Below are 19,300 nucleotides of genomic sequence, written 5' to 3' on the forward strand. Positions count from 1 at the left end.
TGGCTGTTTTGATGGTACTCCTCTGAAAGCCAGACCGTGGCTGGAGTTTATAGGTGACAGTGATTTTTGTTATGTACAGTAATACTGCGGTATAAAATTATAGTATTGGGTTGCAAAAAAGCAGCTCTCATATAGCCACATAGATCAATAATTAAAACATGACGGCTCTCGAAAAATCGAGGCACAAGTGAAAATTTTGTTTTTCCAAATTTAGAAAAACAATTTCACCACTTAAATGAAAAAGAACTATGCATATTTGGTATTATAGTAATTGAACTGCCAGTTCATTCTTACCATATAATGAACACCGTAAATAAAAAAAAATGAAATAAAATTCTTGCAGTATTGCACTTTTTTCATTATTTTGCCACACTAGAAATCTATTTTCTGCTTTCCACTACACAACATAATAAAGTTGATGGTACAACTCAAAAGAGCATCATGCCTCACAAAAAACAAGTCCTCACACGGATATATTGATGGAGAAAAAAGAAGTGGAGGAAAAAAAAGCTCAAAAAATGGAATATTACTTGCTCAGGAAAGGGTTCAAACTGTTGATACAAAAATGTATTTCTTCTTTTCTTTGTAGAAAGAGCTAGTTTACCGGATGGAAAGCTAGCATTCTTTCATGATTAATAACAGCATTTTATTTGTTTCGTGTACTTTCTTTTATTTTAAAACGCCAATGATTTTTTAGTTTTGACTGCACATTTGTAGGAGAATGACATTTTTGTTATTAACATGTTTGTTCTTTTTTAGGGAGTTCATTGCAAGAACAAACCAATCCGTAAGTAAATTAATGTCATAAAAAAATGACATTTTAACATTTATTTGTAACTGATATTATCTATTCATAGCAAAACATCTAGGCGTACCGACAGTAATTGAGCACTTCACACATTTGTGGGATTTTTATGTGTTTTACAGTGTTTTTTCAAAATATAACTATACATTTTTGCAGCATTTGTTTTCTTTTTCATTGAGAAAGTATGCGACTTGTATTACAACAGGTAAATCCAGCAGCATGTTCAATAACCTCTTTTGTGCTGCTAAGTGCAGGTATGATGTATGTTCTAGTTCTTCCGCTTTTTAGAAAGCAGAGCAGTTCTCTGAACTAGTCCTTATGTGCTTTTCTTCGCTTCATTAGAATACTGTCTGCTCATTTGTCTGATCTCATTACCTACACGATAAGAATACGGGGAACTCCCGAATGTGTGTTTTCGTCACTCTCTCCACGTCACATTGTTTCCATTGCACTGGAGAAACTTAGATAGGGCGGCAGAGAGGAAGGAACAGGAATCATCACGTGACAGGTAGTAATGTTTTACTGGCAATAAAATCAATGCAACTTATGTTGTAAGTCAAGTTTGTTGTAAATCATTCTTTGGATTACGGAAGACAATTATCTTGAACCGTGTTAGAGTAATTTACCGTAACATTCTTCCTTCATTTGGAGGTTTCTGAATTTCCTAATATGCGTTTCATTTATACTATGACTGGGCACTTTTTTAATATATTTGCCGAACAAACCCTATGAAGTATAATTAGCTTGTAATAATACAGGCAAAATGCACCAATGATACAGATACAATGTACAATCCAAATATCAATATAAAAATATATAGAACCTTTATTAATAATTAAGAAAAATAATAGCTATTAAAAAAGAAACAGAGGGACACAGATATGGTGGAGAGAACAGGCAAGGACCAAATAAATAGTAAATCCTTAGTTCATAATACACATCAACAAAATTCCTAAACACTAGAACAAGTCTATGTGCAATAAAGGAAGAAATCAGCAGTAATAATTTATTAAACCAAGTGGTCAACAAATAAGTAAAATTCTGATTTAGGAGCTAAGTGTACGTCACAATGGAACTGTCCATGGCACTGTACCTGGCAGCTCTAAAAATGGCTACCACAAACAGGCTTGTTGCTATCCACTCCATTTACCAGATTCCAGGGGTAACTCCAATCTTCAACCTTTAACACAGAGATAAAAACTTTCACAGGGGCCTCTGGGCTGTAGCCATGGAGTCAGTTGCTGTTTGGTGGTACAAGTTGGCAAGAATCATAGTTAGCAGGGTCATAACCAGGAGGGCAGGAGGAACGCGTAGGTACAAAATTGTTGAGAAGTAGTATAGTCATAACATCAGAGCTATGTAGGCTATAATTTGCAGTGGGAGCTGATTCTAAAATATTGAGTAGCCCCAACTATTGCTGACAGCAGGAAGAAAAGACAAACCCAAAGTTTCCAGAGTGGCCAGAGCCCCAGGTACTAGGAGAAAAATTTGCCTACTGAATAGTTGCCCTTCATTGGTCAATGATCGAAACAAGGATAGAGGGGACATTCACTGGTACAGATGTCATAATATGTCAATTGCTCTGGAAATAATTAAAGAATGGAATATACATAAGGGGAAAATGATAAGCCCCAGCGACCCAGCCACACATAAGTATTTTAAAGAGGTAAAAATGTTCATAAATGGTAACCTGTTCTACCCTCAAATGCACCTAATGTGCATTTTGCCAACAGCTTCATCAATATAACAAATACAATTGAACCTGTTACTACTGCCTTATACTTCATCACTCAATAACTTCATACTAACTTCACATATGGACTGTTCCTAGTATCTTATTGTGTCATTTGGTGGAAGAAATATAATGGCATGTGCCAGCTTCTACGATTTGGGCTAGGCTCCTTTTTTCATGAGATATGTAATGTTACTGGTATGACCTCTAAAGTCATTTGAGATAATTAAGTGCTTTAAACTTTGTGGCAAAAGTTTGGGAACGGTCCTTTCCTGTTTTAACATTTTTTGTGTCCTGTGCACAAAGCAAAGTACAAAAAGACATAGTTTAACAAGTTTATTGAAGAGGTACTAGAATGCCTTCCACAGTGCCTTGATCTTCCTTTGAACATATATGTGATGAATTGGAACCCAGATTACAAGCCCATTATTCTTGTCCAACATCAGCCCCAACACTGTCTTCAGGCATCCAGAAATTTTTTGGAATACAGTTTATTTTTTAATTTACACTCTTTAACATTTTAAACAAATCACATCATCACTTTAATTTCACTTTATTTACAGATGATATGTTGAACCTATTTTGCCGGACAGCCCCTCAATCATTAAAAACTAGTATTCTGGAACATATGAAAATATCTACAGTTATGCAGTGTCCACAGTCTGGTCGATGTTCTCTTCATTTAAATATAATTGGAACGGTAAATCTTGATGGTATGAACTCCGTGTAATTTTGCCAATAGTTAGTAATTGATCATATTGATTTGTTTGAAGGGGCCCTGCCAGACAACTTATGAATCACTCCCATGTGCAGTATAAAGTAAAAATACTGTATACCATATATACTCGAGTATAAGTCGATCCGAGTATAAGTCGACCCCCCTAATTTTGCCACAAAAAACTGTGAGAACTTATTGACTCGAGTATAAGTCTAGGGTGGGAAATGCTCCATAGATTATTCCCCCATATGCTTCCCCCATAAGAAGCTCCATAGATTGTTCCCCCATATGCTGCCCCCACAAGAAGCTCTATAGATTGTTCCCCCATATGCTGCCCCCACAAGAAGCTCCATAGATTGTTCCCTCATATGCTGCCCCCACAAGAAGCTCCATAGATTGTTCCCCCATATGCTGCCCCCACAAGAAGCTCCATAGATTTTTCCCCCATATGCTGCCCCCACAAGAAGCTCCATAGATTGTTCCCCCATATGCTGCCCCCACAAAAAGCTCCATAGATTTTTCCCCCATATGCTGCCCCCACAAGAAGCTCCATAGATTGTTCCCCCATATGCTGCCCCCACAAGAAGCTCCATAGATTATTCCCCCATATGCTGCCCCCACAAGAAGCTCCATAGATTGTTCCCTCATATGCTGCCCCCACAAGAAGCTCCATAGATTTTTCCCCCATATGCTGCCCCCACAAGAAGCTCCATAGATTTTTCCCCCATATGCTGCCCCCACAAGAAGCTCCATAGATTGTTCCCCCATATGCTGCCCCCACAAGAAGCTCCATAGATTTTTCCTCCATATGCTGCCCCCACAAGAAGCTCCATAGATTGTTCCCCCATATGCTGCCCCCACAAGAAGCTCCATAGATTGTTCCCCCATATGCTGCCCCCACAAGAAGCTCCATAGATTGTTCCCCCATATGCTGCCCCCATGCTGCTGCTGCTGCTGCATGTAAAAATAAAAAAAATGACATACTCACCTCTCCGTCGCTGGGTGTCAGATACTCACCTGTCCTGCGTCCATGGCTGCTCACCGCTATCTGCCACGTCATCAGTCAGTGACGTTCAGACTGCAGGGGGCACGGCGCGCACTAACCACGTCACCGCGCCCTCTGCTGTCTGAAGTCACTGACCGATGACAGACAGCAGCAAGCAGCCATGGACGCAGGACAGGTGAGTATCGCTATACTTACCCGTCCTGACGCTGTGTCTTGAGCCCCCAGCTTCTCCCCGTGCTCTCTCTTCCTGCCTTCAGCGGTCATGTGGTACCGCTCATTAAAACTCATGAATATGCGCTGAAGGCAGGAAGAGAGAGCACGGGGAGAAGGGGGGCTCAAGACACAGCGTCAGGACGGGTAAGTATGACCTGACACCCCCACCCCCCCTCCGACCCCCCGGTGTATATGACTCGAATATAAGACGAGAGGGGGACTTTCAGCCCAATTTTTTGGGCTGAAAATCTCGACTTATATTCGAGTATATACGGTATTTTTGTCCCGTTCCACTGATCTCTGCATTGTATCTCTGGAGCATACAAACGTCACGTGACTGCAGTAGCCAATCAGTGCCCTCTGATGGGCTGCAGTCTTCACTATTCCATTAAATGGAATAGGAAAGGCTGCAGCTGATAAGCATCAAGTGACTGGCGGCAGGGGTATCAAGAAATTGTTAAACAACATGACTGATGATGGACATAGCGACCATCTGGGAGGTACATATAATGTGTTTTTATTTTATATTGCACATGGGAGCTATCCAGGAGGAGATATCCTGTAATGGGCTACCATCTAAATGTTGTGAGATTCTTATATTTTATGTTTGCGAGAGATATGTTTAGTTTTGATTCATAATACATATTTATATGCCGGGGATCAATATCACTAGTCCTTTTATAATTATAAGGCCATGTTCACATGTCAGTATTTTACACCATTATATGTAAGCCAAAATCACTAGTGGAACAGTCAGAGGAAAAGTATAATAGAAACACGTCAACACTTCTGGATTTATCACCCACTCCTGGTTTTAGCTTACACATACTGATGGAAAATACTGACCAAATACTGAACATGTGAATGTGGCCTAGCTGTGGCATTGTGAGAAAGCAGTGCACCAGGAACTATTAAATGATAAACAACTTCATAGACACATAATCACAAAATCACAATATAGCACATAAAAACTATTAAAAAGGCAAGTGGGCCACTCTGCTCAGTAGTAAGCCAAGAAATGTGGCGCCACAGCCAGACAGGAAAAACTATATTGATACTACCAGCAGAAAAAGTATGTATATATCATGTAAACATTGGACATCGCATAAGGATATCCTAGTCCCAAAGCATAGTATAGGAAAGCAGAGCTAGTTAGATGCTAAAGTGCATATGCTCTTTATACAGTATAAAAGAGACCTAAAAGTGTTGCCAAAGTACCATAATGCATAAAGCTATGCTGCAAGACCTAAAACATGACTAACCTGTACTGTAGCAATGGTGCCACTTCCTCTACACGTGCTTCGGTGGCGTGCCTTCATCACTTCTAGGTCTCTTTTCTATAGAGAGAGCATATGCACTTTAGCAGCTAACTAGCTCTGCTTTCCTATACATGATATATACAGTGAAGGAAATAATTACTTGATCCCTTGCTGATTTTGTAAGTTTGCCCACTGACAAAGACATGAACAGTCTATAATTTTAAGGGTAGGTTAATTTTAACATTGAGAGATAGAATATCAAAATTAAAATCCAGAAAATAGCATTGTATAAATTATATAAATTTATTTTAATTTCGCAGTGAGAAATAAGTATTTGATCCCCTACCAACCATTAAGAGTTCTGGCTCTTACAGACCAGTTAAGGGCCTGTCACACTAAGCGATATCGCTAGCAATATCGCTATAACGTCACTGGCTTTTGTGACGTTATAGTGATATCGCTAGCGATATCGCTATGTCTGACACTTACCTCTGACCGCTCCCCCGCTGGTTATCGCTGATCGGGCGAGAACGTCCTGAGCCGTTTCTCGTCGTCAGCTTCCTGCTGTGACGACGAGCGACGCGTGGACGCGGGCGGGAGGACGTCAGGATCGCCTCGTCTGACAGGTAAGTAGCGACCCCCGACCCTGCGATGTCGCTGGTGAGATCTGCCTTTGTGGCAGCTCACTAGCGATGTACCAGAGATCCTGACCGCGTCATATCGCTGGTCGGGATCGCTGGTACATCGCTAAGTGTGACAGTACCTTTAGACGCTGCTAATCAACTCGTTATCTGCATTAAAGACAGCTGTCTTACATAGTCACCTTTATAAAAGATTTTTGTCCACAGACTCAATTAATCAATCAGACTCTAACCTCTGCAACATGGGCAAGACCAAAGAGCTTTATAAGGATGTCAGGGACAAGATCATAGACCTGCAAAAAGCTGGAATGGGTTACAGGGAAAGAGTCCTGAGGAGATCATTTGCATATTCCCAGTGCCTTCTGGGATAAGTGAAGAGTCTCCGCGAGCTCAACGATCACTGGGTTTTGGCCGTTGCAGCTGAAAAGCGGAAATTGGAAAACCAGGGGAAGAGTCCTGAGGAGATCATTTGCATATTCCCAGTGCCTTCTGGGATAAGTGAAGAGTCTCCACGAGCTCAAAGATCACTGTGTTTTGGCCGTTGCAGCTGAAAAGAGGAAATCGGAAAACCAGGGGAAGAGTCCTGAGGAGATCATGTGCATATTCCCAGTGCCTTCTGGGATAAGTGAAGAGTCTCCACGAGCTCAAAGATCACTGTGTTTTGGCCGTTGCAGCTGAAAAGAGGAAATCTGTAAACCGCGCGCCTGTCGGGGCACGAATTTTGGCTCATCTTTCATCGTTTTTAAGAAATCTCAATATGGAAGAGGCCAGGAGCCATTTGGTGAGCTGCATTTCTTGCTACATGTTCACAGACTTACCAGTGGAAAAGCCAAACTTCACATGCCACAAATGCAAGCTTGTGTCCCTTTTGGAGGAAAAGTTGCAAAATCTCGAAGAGAGGTTAGCTACGTTGAAGATCATTAAGGAAGGAGAAGAGTTCTTAGACAGAGCAGAATTATCTCTTCATGTTACAGAAAGAGAAGATATTTGAAGTGCACCTGAAGAAACAGAGGAATGGAAACATGTGACCCAGAGAAGCAGGAGGACCGGGAGGCATTCAACACCCATACTGCTCAGGAACCAGTACAGGCTCTTACGCAGGAAAACGATGAAGAAATCATCAGGACAAGACTTTGCCCACAAACAGCAACCTTGTACGCCTTCAGAGTCCTTCTGGATGGAGAAAGAAAAATGTTGTGAAGAAGAAACGGAGAGTGGTGGTCATGGGGGATTCCCTGTTGAGAGGAACAGAGGCCACTATCTGCAGACCAGATATAACTTCAAGAGAAATATGCTGTCTTCCAGGTGCAAAAATTAAAGATGTGTCTGACAGGATATCAGGACTCTTCAGACCTACAGATGACTTCCCATTCCTGCTACTACATGTGGGGACAAATGACACCGCAAGAAACAACCTGGAAACCATCTGCAGAGACTTTGAAAACTTAGGCAAGAAAGTGAAAGAACTGGGAGCGCAGGTGGTCTTCTCTTCCATCCTCTTCCATCCTCCCAGTGGATGGCCATGGAACAAGGAGGTGGAATAAGATTCTGCAGGTGAACAACTGGCTACGTCGATGGTGCCGTCAGCAACGATTTGGATTTCTGGATCACGGAGTGAATTACCTATACGATGGACTACTTGCTAGAGATGGGGTGCACCTTGCGAAGACTGGAAAACAAGTATTTGGAAGTTGCCTTGCTACACTTGTAAGGAGAGCTTTAAACTAGAACAATGTGGGAAGGGAAGCAAAAGACCAGAAAAAGCCATACACCTGACAAATGCTATTGAGAACTATGCTATTAGAAGTGGAAAGGAAGAACAAAGACAAAAGAATCTAAATAATAAAAATATTGGAGAAAGAGAAAACAATCACAAACTAAAATGTTTCTATACTAATGCACAAAGCATGGGCAACAAACAAGGAGAATTGGAACTACTAACACAGGAAAAGAAATATGATGTCATTGGAATCACTGAAACTTGGTGGGACGATACACATGATTGGAATACAAGACTAGAAGGATACAACTTATTTGCAAGAAAAAGATTTGATAAACGAGGAGGGGGTGTCGCATTGTATGTTAGAAACGCGTATATCTGCACAGAGATTGAAGCTTCAGAGACTGGGAGTTCTGTGGAAACTGTTTGGGTAAGAATACAAGGACAGAACAATGGAAAAGACACCATTGTAGGCATTTACTACAGGCCGCCTGTGCAAGCTGAAGATATGGATGAACTCTTTATGCATCAAATGGCCAAGTTCTCCAAAAAATATGACATAGTTGTCATGGGAGATTTCAACTATCCAGACATTTGTTGGGAATCTCTCTCAGGCAAAACTAACAGGTCAAGGAAATTCTTATCCTCTCTTGCTGACAACTTTATCTTCCAAAAGGTAGGGTAGAAAGCAAGGGGAACTGCTACCTTGGATCTAATCCTTATAAACAGGGAGGAAATGGTTGAGGAGGTAATAGTGGCTGGGACCCTAGGAGGTAGCGACCATGCTATTTTAGATTTTTGGATAACTAGAGGAGGAAGACCTGTGAAGACTCAGACGTCAAGGTTAGATTTCAGAAAGGCAGATTTTAAGGGATTCAGAAAGAGAATTGGAGGGATCCAATGGCTGGATATCCTTAAAGACAAAAATGTCCAGGAAGGATGGGAAATCTTGAAATTCTCAAAGCACAATTGTTAACAATTCCGAAAAGAGGGAAGAATAGGAAGCATTTAAGGAAACCAGGATGGATGAACACAGAACTTAAGCACATGCTAAAAAGGAAGAAAGAAATGTTTATAAAATGGAAAGAGGGAGGCATATCTAAAGAAGAATGTAATGATGTCTGCAGAACCTGCAGGGCACAAATCAGATTATCTAAAGCTGACAATGAATTGAGGCTTGCAAGAGATGTCAAAAGCAATAATAAAGGATTTTGGGGATATTTCAAAAGCAAAAGAAAAGTCAAAGATGCTATAGGATTTTTACAGGATGGAAATGATGAAATGGTAAGACAGGATGTTGAGAAGGCCGAACTTTTAAATTCCTATTTTGCATCTGTTTTCTCTCAGAAAGGAAATGTAACATCAACTGTTCTCCACTGTCATATTAAGGGAATAGAAGAATCCAGGATATCTATAAACAGAAAGATAGTGAGGAAACACTTAGCTAAGCTAAATGAATTCAAGTCTCCAGGTCCAGATGAATTACACCCCAGAGTACTGAAGGAGATAGCAGAAGAAATTTTTGAACCTCTCTCCATAATCTTTGAAAATTCTTGGAGAACAGGAGAAGTCCCAGAAGACTAGAGAAGAGCAAATGTTTTTCCTATCTTCAAAAAAGGGGAAGAAGGTGGACCCAGGCAACTATAGGCCGGTGAGTCTTACTTCTATACCAGGAAAGATCTTTGAACAAATTATTAAACAACATGTATGTCAGTGCCTGGATAAGAATGAAGTGATTAAACAGAGTCAGCATGGGTTTGTATCTAATAAGTCATGTCAGACTAACTTAATTTCCTTCTATGACGGAATCACTGATTGGGTGGATCAAGGAAATGCTGTAGATATAGTATATCTTGACTTCAACAAAGCATTTGACAAAGTATCTCATACAATCCTTATTGAAAAAATGACTAAGTATGGAATGGACAAGGCAACTGTTAGGTGGATTCATAACTGGCTTAGTGATCGGACCCAAAGAGTGGTCGTAAATGGCTGCACATCCAGTTGGAAGAATGTCTCAAGTGGGGTACCACCGGGCTCTGTCCTGGGCCCTGTATTGTTCAACATCTTTATCAACGATTTAGATGAAGGAATTGAGGGTAAACTGATTAAATTTGCTGATGACACAAAGCTAGGAGGGATAACTAATACTAGCGAAGAGAGAGAGAGGATTCAAAAAGATATAAATAAACTGGAGCAGTGGGCAGCAACTAACAGAATGTTTTTTAACAGGAAAAATGCAAAGTACTACATCTGGGCAATAAAAATGAAAAATGCATAACAGAATGGGAGGAATAGGGCTAAGCAACAGCACATGTGAAAAAGACTTGGGTATACTAATAGATCACAGACTGAATATGAGTCAACAGTGTGATGCAGCAGCAAAAAAGGCAAATGCAATTCTAGAATGTATTAACAGAATCATACAGTCTAGATCACGTGAAGTCATTATTGCCCTCTACTCCTCTTTGGTCAGACCTCATCTGGAATATTGTGTCCAGTTTTGGGCACCACATTTTAAAAAAGACATCAACAAACTGGAGCAAGTTCAGAAAAGAGCGACCAGAATGGTGACCGGTCTGCAAGCCCTGTCTTATGAGGAAAGGTTGCAGGATTTGGGAATGTTTAGTTTGCAAAAGAGAAGACTGAGAGGAGACTTAATAGCTGTCTACAAATATCTAAAGGGCTGTCACATTGTAGAAGGATCATCTTTATTCTCATTTGCACAAGGAAAGACTAGAAGCAATGGGATGAAACTGAATGGGAGGAGACACAGATTAGATATTAGAAAACTTTTTGACAGTTAGAGTGATCAATGAGTGGAACAGGCTGCCGCGAGAAGTGGTGAGTTCTCCTTCAATGGAAATCTTCAAACAGAGGCTGGACAGACATCTGACTGGGATGATTTAGCAAATCCTGCTTTGAGCAGGTGGTTGGACCAGATGGCCCAGGAGGTCCCTTCCAACTCTATGATTCTATGATTCTATGACATAAGACGCTGGGTGAGAAGGAGACAACTGTTGGTGAAATAGTAAGAAAATGGAAGAAATACAAAATGACTGTCAATCGACATTGATCTGGGGTACCATGCAAGATCTCACCTCATGGGGGGGTATCCTTGTTAATGATCTCAAGGCACCTGGAATCACAGTCACCATGAAAACCATTGGTAACACATTACGCCGTAAAGGTTTAAAATCCTGCAGTGCCGCAAGGTCCCCTTGCTCAAGAAGGAACATGTGCAGGTCCATCTGAAGTTCGCCAATGAACGCCTGGATGATTGTGAGTGATTGGAAGAAGGTGCGTTGATCAGATGAGACAAAAATTGATGTTTTTGGCATTAACTCAACTCGCTGTGTTTGTAGGAGGAGAAATGCTGCTTATGACCCAAAGAACACCGTCCCCACTGTCAAGCATGGAGGTAGAAACATTATGTTTTGGGGGTATTTCTCTGCTAAGGGAACAGGACTACTCAACTGCATCAATGGGAGAATGGATGGAGCCATGTACCATATTAACCTGAATGACAACCTCCTTCTCTCCACCAGGACATTAAAAATGGGTCGTGGTTGGGTCTTCCAGCAAGACAATGACTCAAAACATACAGACAAGACAACAAAGGAGTAGCTAAAAAAAAGCACATTAAGGTCATGGAGTTGCCTAGCCAGTCTCCAGATCTTAAAGCCATATAAAACTTATGGAGGGAGTTGAAGCTCCGAGTTGCCAAGCGAAGCCTCAAAATCTTAATGATTTAGAGATGATCTGCAAAGAGGAGTGGGCCAAAATTCCTCCTTACATGTGTGCAAACCTCATCATCAACTACAAAAAACGTCTGACTACTGTGCTTGCCAACAAGAGTTTTGCCACTAAGTATTAAGTCTTGTTTACCAGAGGAATCAAATACTTATTTCTCACTGCAAAATGCCAATAAATTTATATAATTTACAAAATGAGATTTTCTGGATTTTATTTTTGATATTCTATCTCACAATGGAAAAATTAACCTACCCTTAAAATTATAGACTGTTCATGTCTTTGTCAGTGGGCAAACTTACAAAATCAGCAAGGGATCAAATACTTATTTCCCCCACTGTATATACTTTTTCTGCTGCTAGTATCATTAAAGTTTTTCCTGTCTGGCTGTGGCGCCACATTTCTTGACTTGTCCCCTGACTTTCCACTTGTTTTTATGTGCTATATTGTGAATTTGTGATTATGTGTCTATAAAGTTGTTTACAATTTAATAGTTCCTGCTTTCTCTATATGTTCACATTTGCCCTTTTTGGCGCTGATCTATATCTTAACAGAAATAGGTATACATGGTATACATGACCAGATATATTTAGAGACACTATTTTTCCACATATTTGGTTAAGAGCTATTTGGCCATGGATATTACAGTATGTGGTTAATTTGTTCTTGTTGTTATCTAACTTTGGCATTTCAGAATATTATCAAACTTCTAAAAATTGTAGGTGCAGAAATTTTAAGGCCTGCACATATGGCTTAAAAGAAACTCATCATCAAATTCATAGTGCCCAAATCACAAGCAGTAAGCATCATGCACTGACTGAATCACAAGCAGTACGCATCATACACTGGCTGAATCACAAGCAGTATGCATCATACACTGGCTGAATCACAAGCAGTATGCGTCATGCACTGGCTGAATCACAAGCAGCACGCATCATACACTGGCTGAATCACAAGCAGTAAACATCATACACTGGCTGAGTCACAAGCAGTACGCATCATACACTGGCTGAATCACAAGCAGTACGCATCATACACTGGCTGAGTCACAAGCAGTAAACATCATACACTGGCTGAGTCACAAGCAGTAAACATCATACACTGGCTGAGTCACAAGCAGTACGCATCATACACTGGCTGAATCACAAGCAGTACGCATCATACACTGGCTGAGTCACAAGCAGTAAACATCATACACTGGCTGAGTCACAAGCAGTACACATCATACACTGGCTGAATCACAAGCAGTACGCATCATACACTGGCTGAGTCACAAGCAGTAAACATCATACACTGGCTGAGTCACAAGCAGTAAACATCATACACTGGCTGAGTCACAAGCAGTACGCATCATACACTGGCTGAATCACAAGCAGTATGCATCATACACTGGCTGAGTCACAAGCAGTAAACATCATACACTGGCTGAGTCACAAGCAGTAAACATCATACACTGGCTGAGTCACAAGCAGTACGCATCATACACTGGCTGAATCACAAGCAGTACGCATCATACACTGGCTGAGTCACAAGCAGTAAACATCATACACTGGCTGAATCACAAGCAGTATGCATCATACACTGGCTGAATCACAAGCAGTATGCGTCATGCACTGGCTGAATCACAAGCAGCACGCATCATACCCTGGCTGAGTCACAAGCAGTAAACATCATACACTGGCTGAGTCACAAGCAGTAAACATCATGCACTGGCTGAGTCACAAGCAGTAAACATCATACACTGGCTGAATCACAAGCAGTATGCATCATACACTGGCTGAATCACAAGCAGTATGCGTCATGCACTGGCTGAATCACAAGCAGCACGCATCATACCCTGGCTGAGTCACAAGCAGTAAACATCATACACTGGCTGAGTCACAAGCAGTAAACATCATACACTGGCTGAGTCACAAGCAGTACGCATCATACACTGGCTGAATCACAAGCAGTACGCATCATACACTGGCTGAGTCACAAGCAGTAAACATCATACACTGGCTGAGTCACAAGCAGTACGCATCATACACTGGCTGAATCACAAGCAGTACGCATCATACACTGGCTGAGTCACAAGCAGTAAACATCATACACTGGCTGAATCACAAGCAGTATGCATCATACACTGGCTGAATCACAAGCAGTATGCGTCATGCACTGGCTGAATCACAAGCAGCACGCATCATACCCTGGCTGAGTCACAAGCAGTAAACATCATACACTGGCTGAGTCACAAGCAGTAAACATCATGCACTGGCTGAGTCACAAGCAGTAAACATCATACACTGGCTGAATCACAAGCAGTATGCATCATACACTGGCTGAATCACAAGCAGTATGCGTCATGCACTGGCTGAATCACAAGCAGCACGCATCATACCCTGGCTGAGTCACAAGCAGTAAACATCATACACTGTCTGAGTCACAAGCAGTAAACACAATACACTGGCTGAGTCACAAGGAGTACGCATCATACACTGGCTGAATCACAAGCAGTACGCATCATACACTGGCTGAGTCACAAGCAGAAAACATCATACACTGGCTGAGTCACAAGCAGTACGCATCATACACTGGCTGAATCACAAGCAGTACGCATCATACACTGGCTGAGTCACAAGCAGTAAACATCATACACTGGCTGAATCACAAGCAGTATGCATCATACACTGGCTGAATCACAAGCAGTATGCGTCATGCACTGGCTGAATCACAAGCAGCACGCATCATACCCTGGCTGAGTCACAAGCAGTAAACATCATACACTGGCTGAGTCACAAGCAGTAAACATCATGCACTGGCTGAGTCACAAGCAGTACGCATCATACACTGGCTGAATCACAAGCAGTATGCGTCATGCACTTGCTGAATCACAAGCAGTAAACATCATGCACTGGCTGAGTCACAAGCAGTAAACATCATACACTGGCTGAATCACAAGCAGTATGCATCATACACTGGCTGAATCACAAGCAGTATGCGTCATGCACTGGCTGAATCACAAGCAGCACGCATCATACCCTGGCTGAGTCACAAGCAGTAAACATCATACACTGGCTGAGTCACAAGCAGTAAACATCATACACTGGCTGAGTCACAAGCAGTACGCATCATACACTGGCTGAATCACAAGCAGTACGCATCATACACTGGCTGAGTCACAAGCAGTAAACATCATACACTGGCTGAGTCACAAGCAGTACGCATCATACACTGGCTGAATCACAAGCAGTACGCATCATACACTGGCTGAGTCACAAGCAGTAAACATCATACACTGGCTGAATCACAAGCAGTATGCATCATACACTGGCTGAATCACAAGCAGTATGCGTCATGCACTGGCTGAATCACAAGCAGCACGCATCATACCCTGGCTGAGTCACAAGCAGTAAACATCATACACTGGCTGAGTCACAAGCAGTAAACATCATGCACTGGCTGAGTCACAAGCAGTAAACATCATACACTGGCTGAATCACAAGCAGTATGCATCATACACTGGCTGAATCACAAGCAGTATGCGTCATGCACTGGCTGAATCACAAGCAGCACGCATCATACCCTGGCTGAGTCACAAGCAGTAAACATCATACACTGTCTGAGTCACAAGCAGTAAACACAATACACTGGCTGAGTCACAAGGAGTACGCATCATACACTGGCTGAATCACAAGCAGTACGCATCATACACTGGCTGAGTCACAAGCAGAAAACATCATACACTGGCTGAGTCACAAGCAGTACGCATCATACACTGGCTGAATCACAAGCAGTACGCATCATACACTGGCTGAGTCACAAGCAGTAAACATCATACACTGGCTGAATCACAAGCAGTATGCATCATACACTGGCTGAATCACAAGCAGTATGCGTCATGCACTGGCTGAATCACAAGCAGCACGCATCATACCCTGGCTGAGTCACAAGCAGTAAACATCATACACTGGCTGAGTCACAAGCAGTAAACATCATGCACTGGCTGAGTCACAAGCAGCACGCATCATACACTGGCTGAATCACAAGCAGTATGCGTCATGCACTTGCTGAATCACAAGCAGCACGCATCATACCCTGGCTGAGTCACAAGCAGTAAACATCATACACTGGCTGAATCACAAGCAGTATGCATCATACACTGGCTGAATCACAAGCAGTATGCGTCATACACTGGCTGAATCACAAGCAGTATGCATCATACACTGGCTGAGTCACAAGCAGTATGCATCATACACTGGCTGAGTCACAAGCAGTACGCATCATACACTGGCTGAATCACAAGCAGTACGCATCATACACTGGCTGAATCACAAGCAGTAAGCATCATACACTGGCTGAATCACAAGCAGTAAACATCATACACTGGCTGAATCACAAGCAGTATGCATCATACACTGGCTGAATCACAAGCAGTATGCGTCATACACTGGCTGAGTCACAAGCAGTATGCATCATACACTGGCTGAGTCACAAGCAGTACGCATCATACACTGGCTGAGTCACAAGCAGTACGCATCATACACTGGCTGAATCACAAGCAGTACACATCATACACTGGCTGAATCACAAGCAGTAAGCATCATACACTGGCTGAATCACAAGCAGTACGCATCATACACTGGCTGAATCACAAGCAGTAAGCATCATACACTGGCTGAATCACAAGCAGTACGCATCATACACTGGCTGAATCACAAGCAGTAAGCATCATACACTGGCTGAATCACAAGCAGTACGCATCATACACTGGCTGAGTCACAAGCAGTACGCATCATACACTGGCTGAGTCACAAGCAGTACGCATCATGCACTGGCTGAGTCACAAGCAGTACGCATCATGCACTGGCTGAGTCACAAGCAGTAAGCATCATACCCTGGCTGAATCACAAGCAGTATGCATCATACACTGGCTGAGTCACAAGCAGTACACATCATACACTGGCTGAATCACAAGCAGTAAGCATCATACACTGGCTGAATCACAAGCAGTAAACATCATACACTGGCTGAATCTCAAGCAGTACGCATCATACAGTGGCTGAATCACAAGCAGTACGCATCATACACTGGCTGAGTTACAAGCAGTACACATCATACACTGGCTGAGTCACAAGCAGTACATATCATACACTGGCTGAGTCACAAGCAGTGTGCATCATACACTGGATGGGTTATTGCAGGTGTATTTATTTTTCAATGAATGATTGAAAAAGAACCAGTTGTAGACTATGTGATGACTAGTCCAGGCCAATCTCAGGAGGCCTCTTCTTACTCCACTCCCCTAGACTGACTCTCTCTCTATATACACACATAGAGAGACCTAGCAGCGGAGCAGATTGAAGCTTCCAGTGACCTTGTTATCCCAAAATAATGGTCACAGGCAAACTTTACGCAAAGTTTTTTCTGAATCGCTGCAATAATTTAGGGTAACACGTAAACATCTGCATTAATACTGCCCAACTCTGATTCATGGTGCCTATAGTTCAGGCTACATAAATTGCCCTGTAAATGAATTGAGCGTATCAGAATATATATTCCTTCACTGGGGAATTTTAGTTTTGATTATACACTGATATTGTTAATGAGTTAATTATCCACCAATTTTTGTTTTTCTTGTTTTCTCCTTGAATATTATATAATTTGATGGTAGAATGAGCTTGTTTACCTTTGACTGATTCAATGGAAATTATCATAAAATCCTAACTATATTTCATTGATTTCCAGGTATTGTGTTTATACAAAGCATACGCTGGCTTATGCTTTGATAAATAAAATGTCTTAAAGGGAATCTGTCACCATTTGATCTAACAGCAGCATAATGTAGAGACAGAGGCACTGATTCCAGTGATGTGTCCCTTAATGGGCTGTTTGTTGTGGTTTCAATGTCAGGAGATTATCACTAGAAAACTAGTAAACCTGCTGCCATGAAGCCCTCCTTGTTCATAAGCTGTACATAACCCCACCCCCAACACTTATTAGCAACTTTCTGCCTATGCACAGTGTACATAGAAAGAGGCCAATCAGTATTTTGGCCAGGGTTATACAGAGCTCAGCATTCAGAGAACTGGTAAAATTTGATTTTATCAAAACTACGGCAAGCAGCGCAGTAAGTGATACATTTATGGAGCCAGGGTCTCTGCCCCTATATCATGCTGCTCTCACATAGGCTAGCAAAGCCTAGTGACAGATTCTCTTTAAAGAATGCCTCCGGTGGGGAGTTTATATCTTACTTTTGCCTCTGCATAATGGCAAACTATATATTTAATTGCTACTATATTCTCCTCTAAGATGCAATAGTGCCCCCTGTGTATTATAGTGGAACAAGGCAACTGCTCCTCTCTTTTTGGGTATTGCTTAGTGATCTCAATACTTGTACAAATTGTTCATCATTATGAAATCTCAAATGAAAACTAAAAGTTTTTTTTCAGGTTTCCCTTTTTAGTGTTACCTATAGAATAATATTGATTTGTGAAGGACAAGATATAATTATATCCTGATATACCAAACTTTTTTTCTAACCACATATTAAGAAATTAGTATATAGTATACATGGCCAATAGAATGACTTATTGCATTTCCTTGAATTCCCTGCACAAAGATTATGGTATGTTGTATTGTATTTCTTTACCTAATATGTCTCTTTTCTATCATTAGTTAAATATGTAGCCAAGTAAATCTAGCTAGTAAAAGCCTATTTCTTTCTAGATAACATCCGTGGGGTTGAAATCTGTACTATGTCAATGAGCTCTCAACAGAATCAGTGTATGCACATAAGGTTTACGAAGAGTAAAGTGAAGAAACATGAACATAAGGTAAATGGAAATGATCTCTCAATGAGCTACAGTTAAACAGGCTGCCAATCACACAACAAATGGGCAAATCACTGGGTGAAATGATCTTTTTTGGTTTTCTTAAGAAAATCGCTGTCCTCGGCAGCACATCATCCTGTGCCTATGTGCTGCGGAGAACAATGACAACCTATTCTCATGAAAAGCTTTGTTAGGCTAGGTTCACACTATCATTCGGCAGAGCTGCGGAGGCCTGCGTAGTTCCTCCGTTAAGCCCCGCCCACTGCCGCACCTCTTCCTTTAGCTCCGCCTACATTTGCATGCGTCCTGCGTGCCCTATCTTTAACATTAGTTACACAGGCCATGTAAATGTATGCGGATGCCTGCGCATGTATAGTTTTGACGCTGCGCCGACCGCAACAAAATGCAACATGTTGCATTCGGCGCAGCGTCAAAATGACGCATGCGAAGGCATCCACGTACATTTGCATGGCCTGTGTAACTAATGTTAAAGATAGGGTACGCAGGACGCATGCGGATGTAGGTGGAGCTGAAGGAAGAGGTGCGGCAGTGGGCGGGGCTTAACAGAGGAACTACGCAGCCCTCCGCAGCTCTGTCAAACACTAGTGTGAAACTAGCCTTACTGATCTTTCTGTCTGCTT

At 41.8% G+C, this 19,300-nt stretch overlaps 1 protein-coding gene across 4 annotated transcripts in view; it reads left to right on the top strand.

Annotated features, from left to right (window-relative positions):
• Nucleotides 1–19,300, top strand: part of IL17REL (interleukin 17 receptor E like) — a 245,695-nt gene that overhangs the window by 166,814 nt on the left and 59,581 nt on the right. For 2 of the 4 annotated variants that reach the window (XM_073573470.1, XM_073573471.1), the window contains exons 2-4: nt 760–787; nt 3,101–3,250; nt 18,556–18,662. In XM_073573470.1, the coding sequence (XP_073429571.1) occupies nt 760–787; nt 3,101–3,250; nt 18,556–18,662 (285 nt within the window). The remainder of the gene's footprint in view (nt 1–759; nt 788–3,100; nt 3,251–18,555; nt 18,663–19,300) is intronic. The other 2 variants (XM_073573472.1, XM_073573473.1) reach the window with 1 other exon arrangement.

The sequence above is a fragment of the Dendrobates tinctorius genome, unplaced genomic scaffold (assembly GCF_039654945.1).
Source record: "Dendrobates tinctorius isolate UK_male_01 unplaced genomic scaffold, ASM3965494v1 ptg000035l, whole genome shotgun sequence".
Lineage (NCBI taxonomy): Eukaryota > Metazoa > Chordata > Amphibia > Anura > Dendrobatidae > Dendrobates > Dendrobates tinctorius.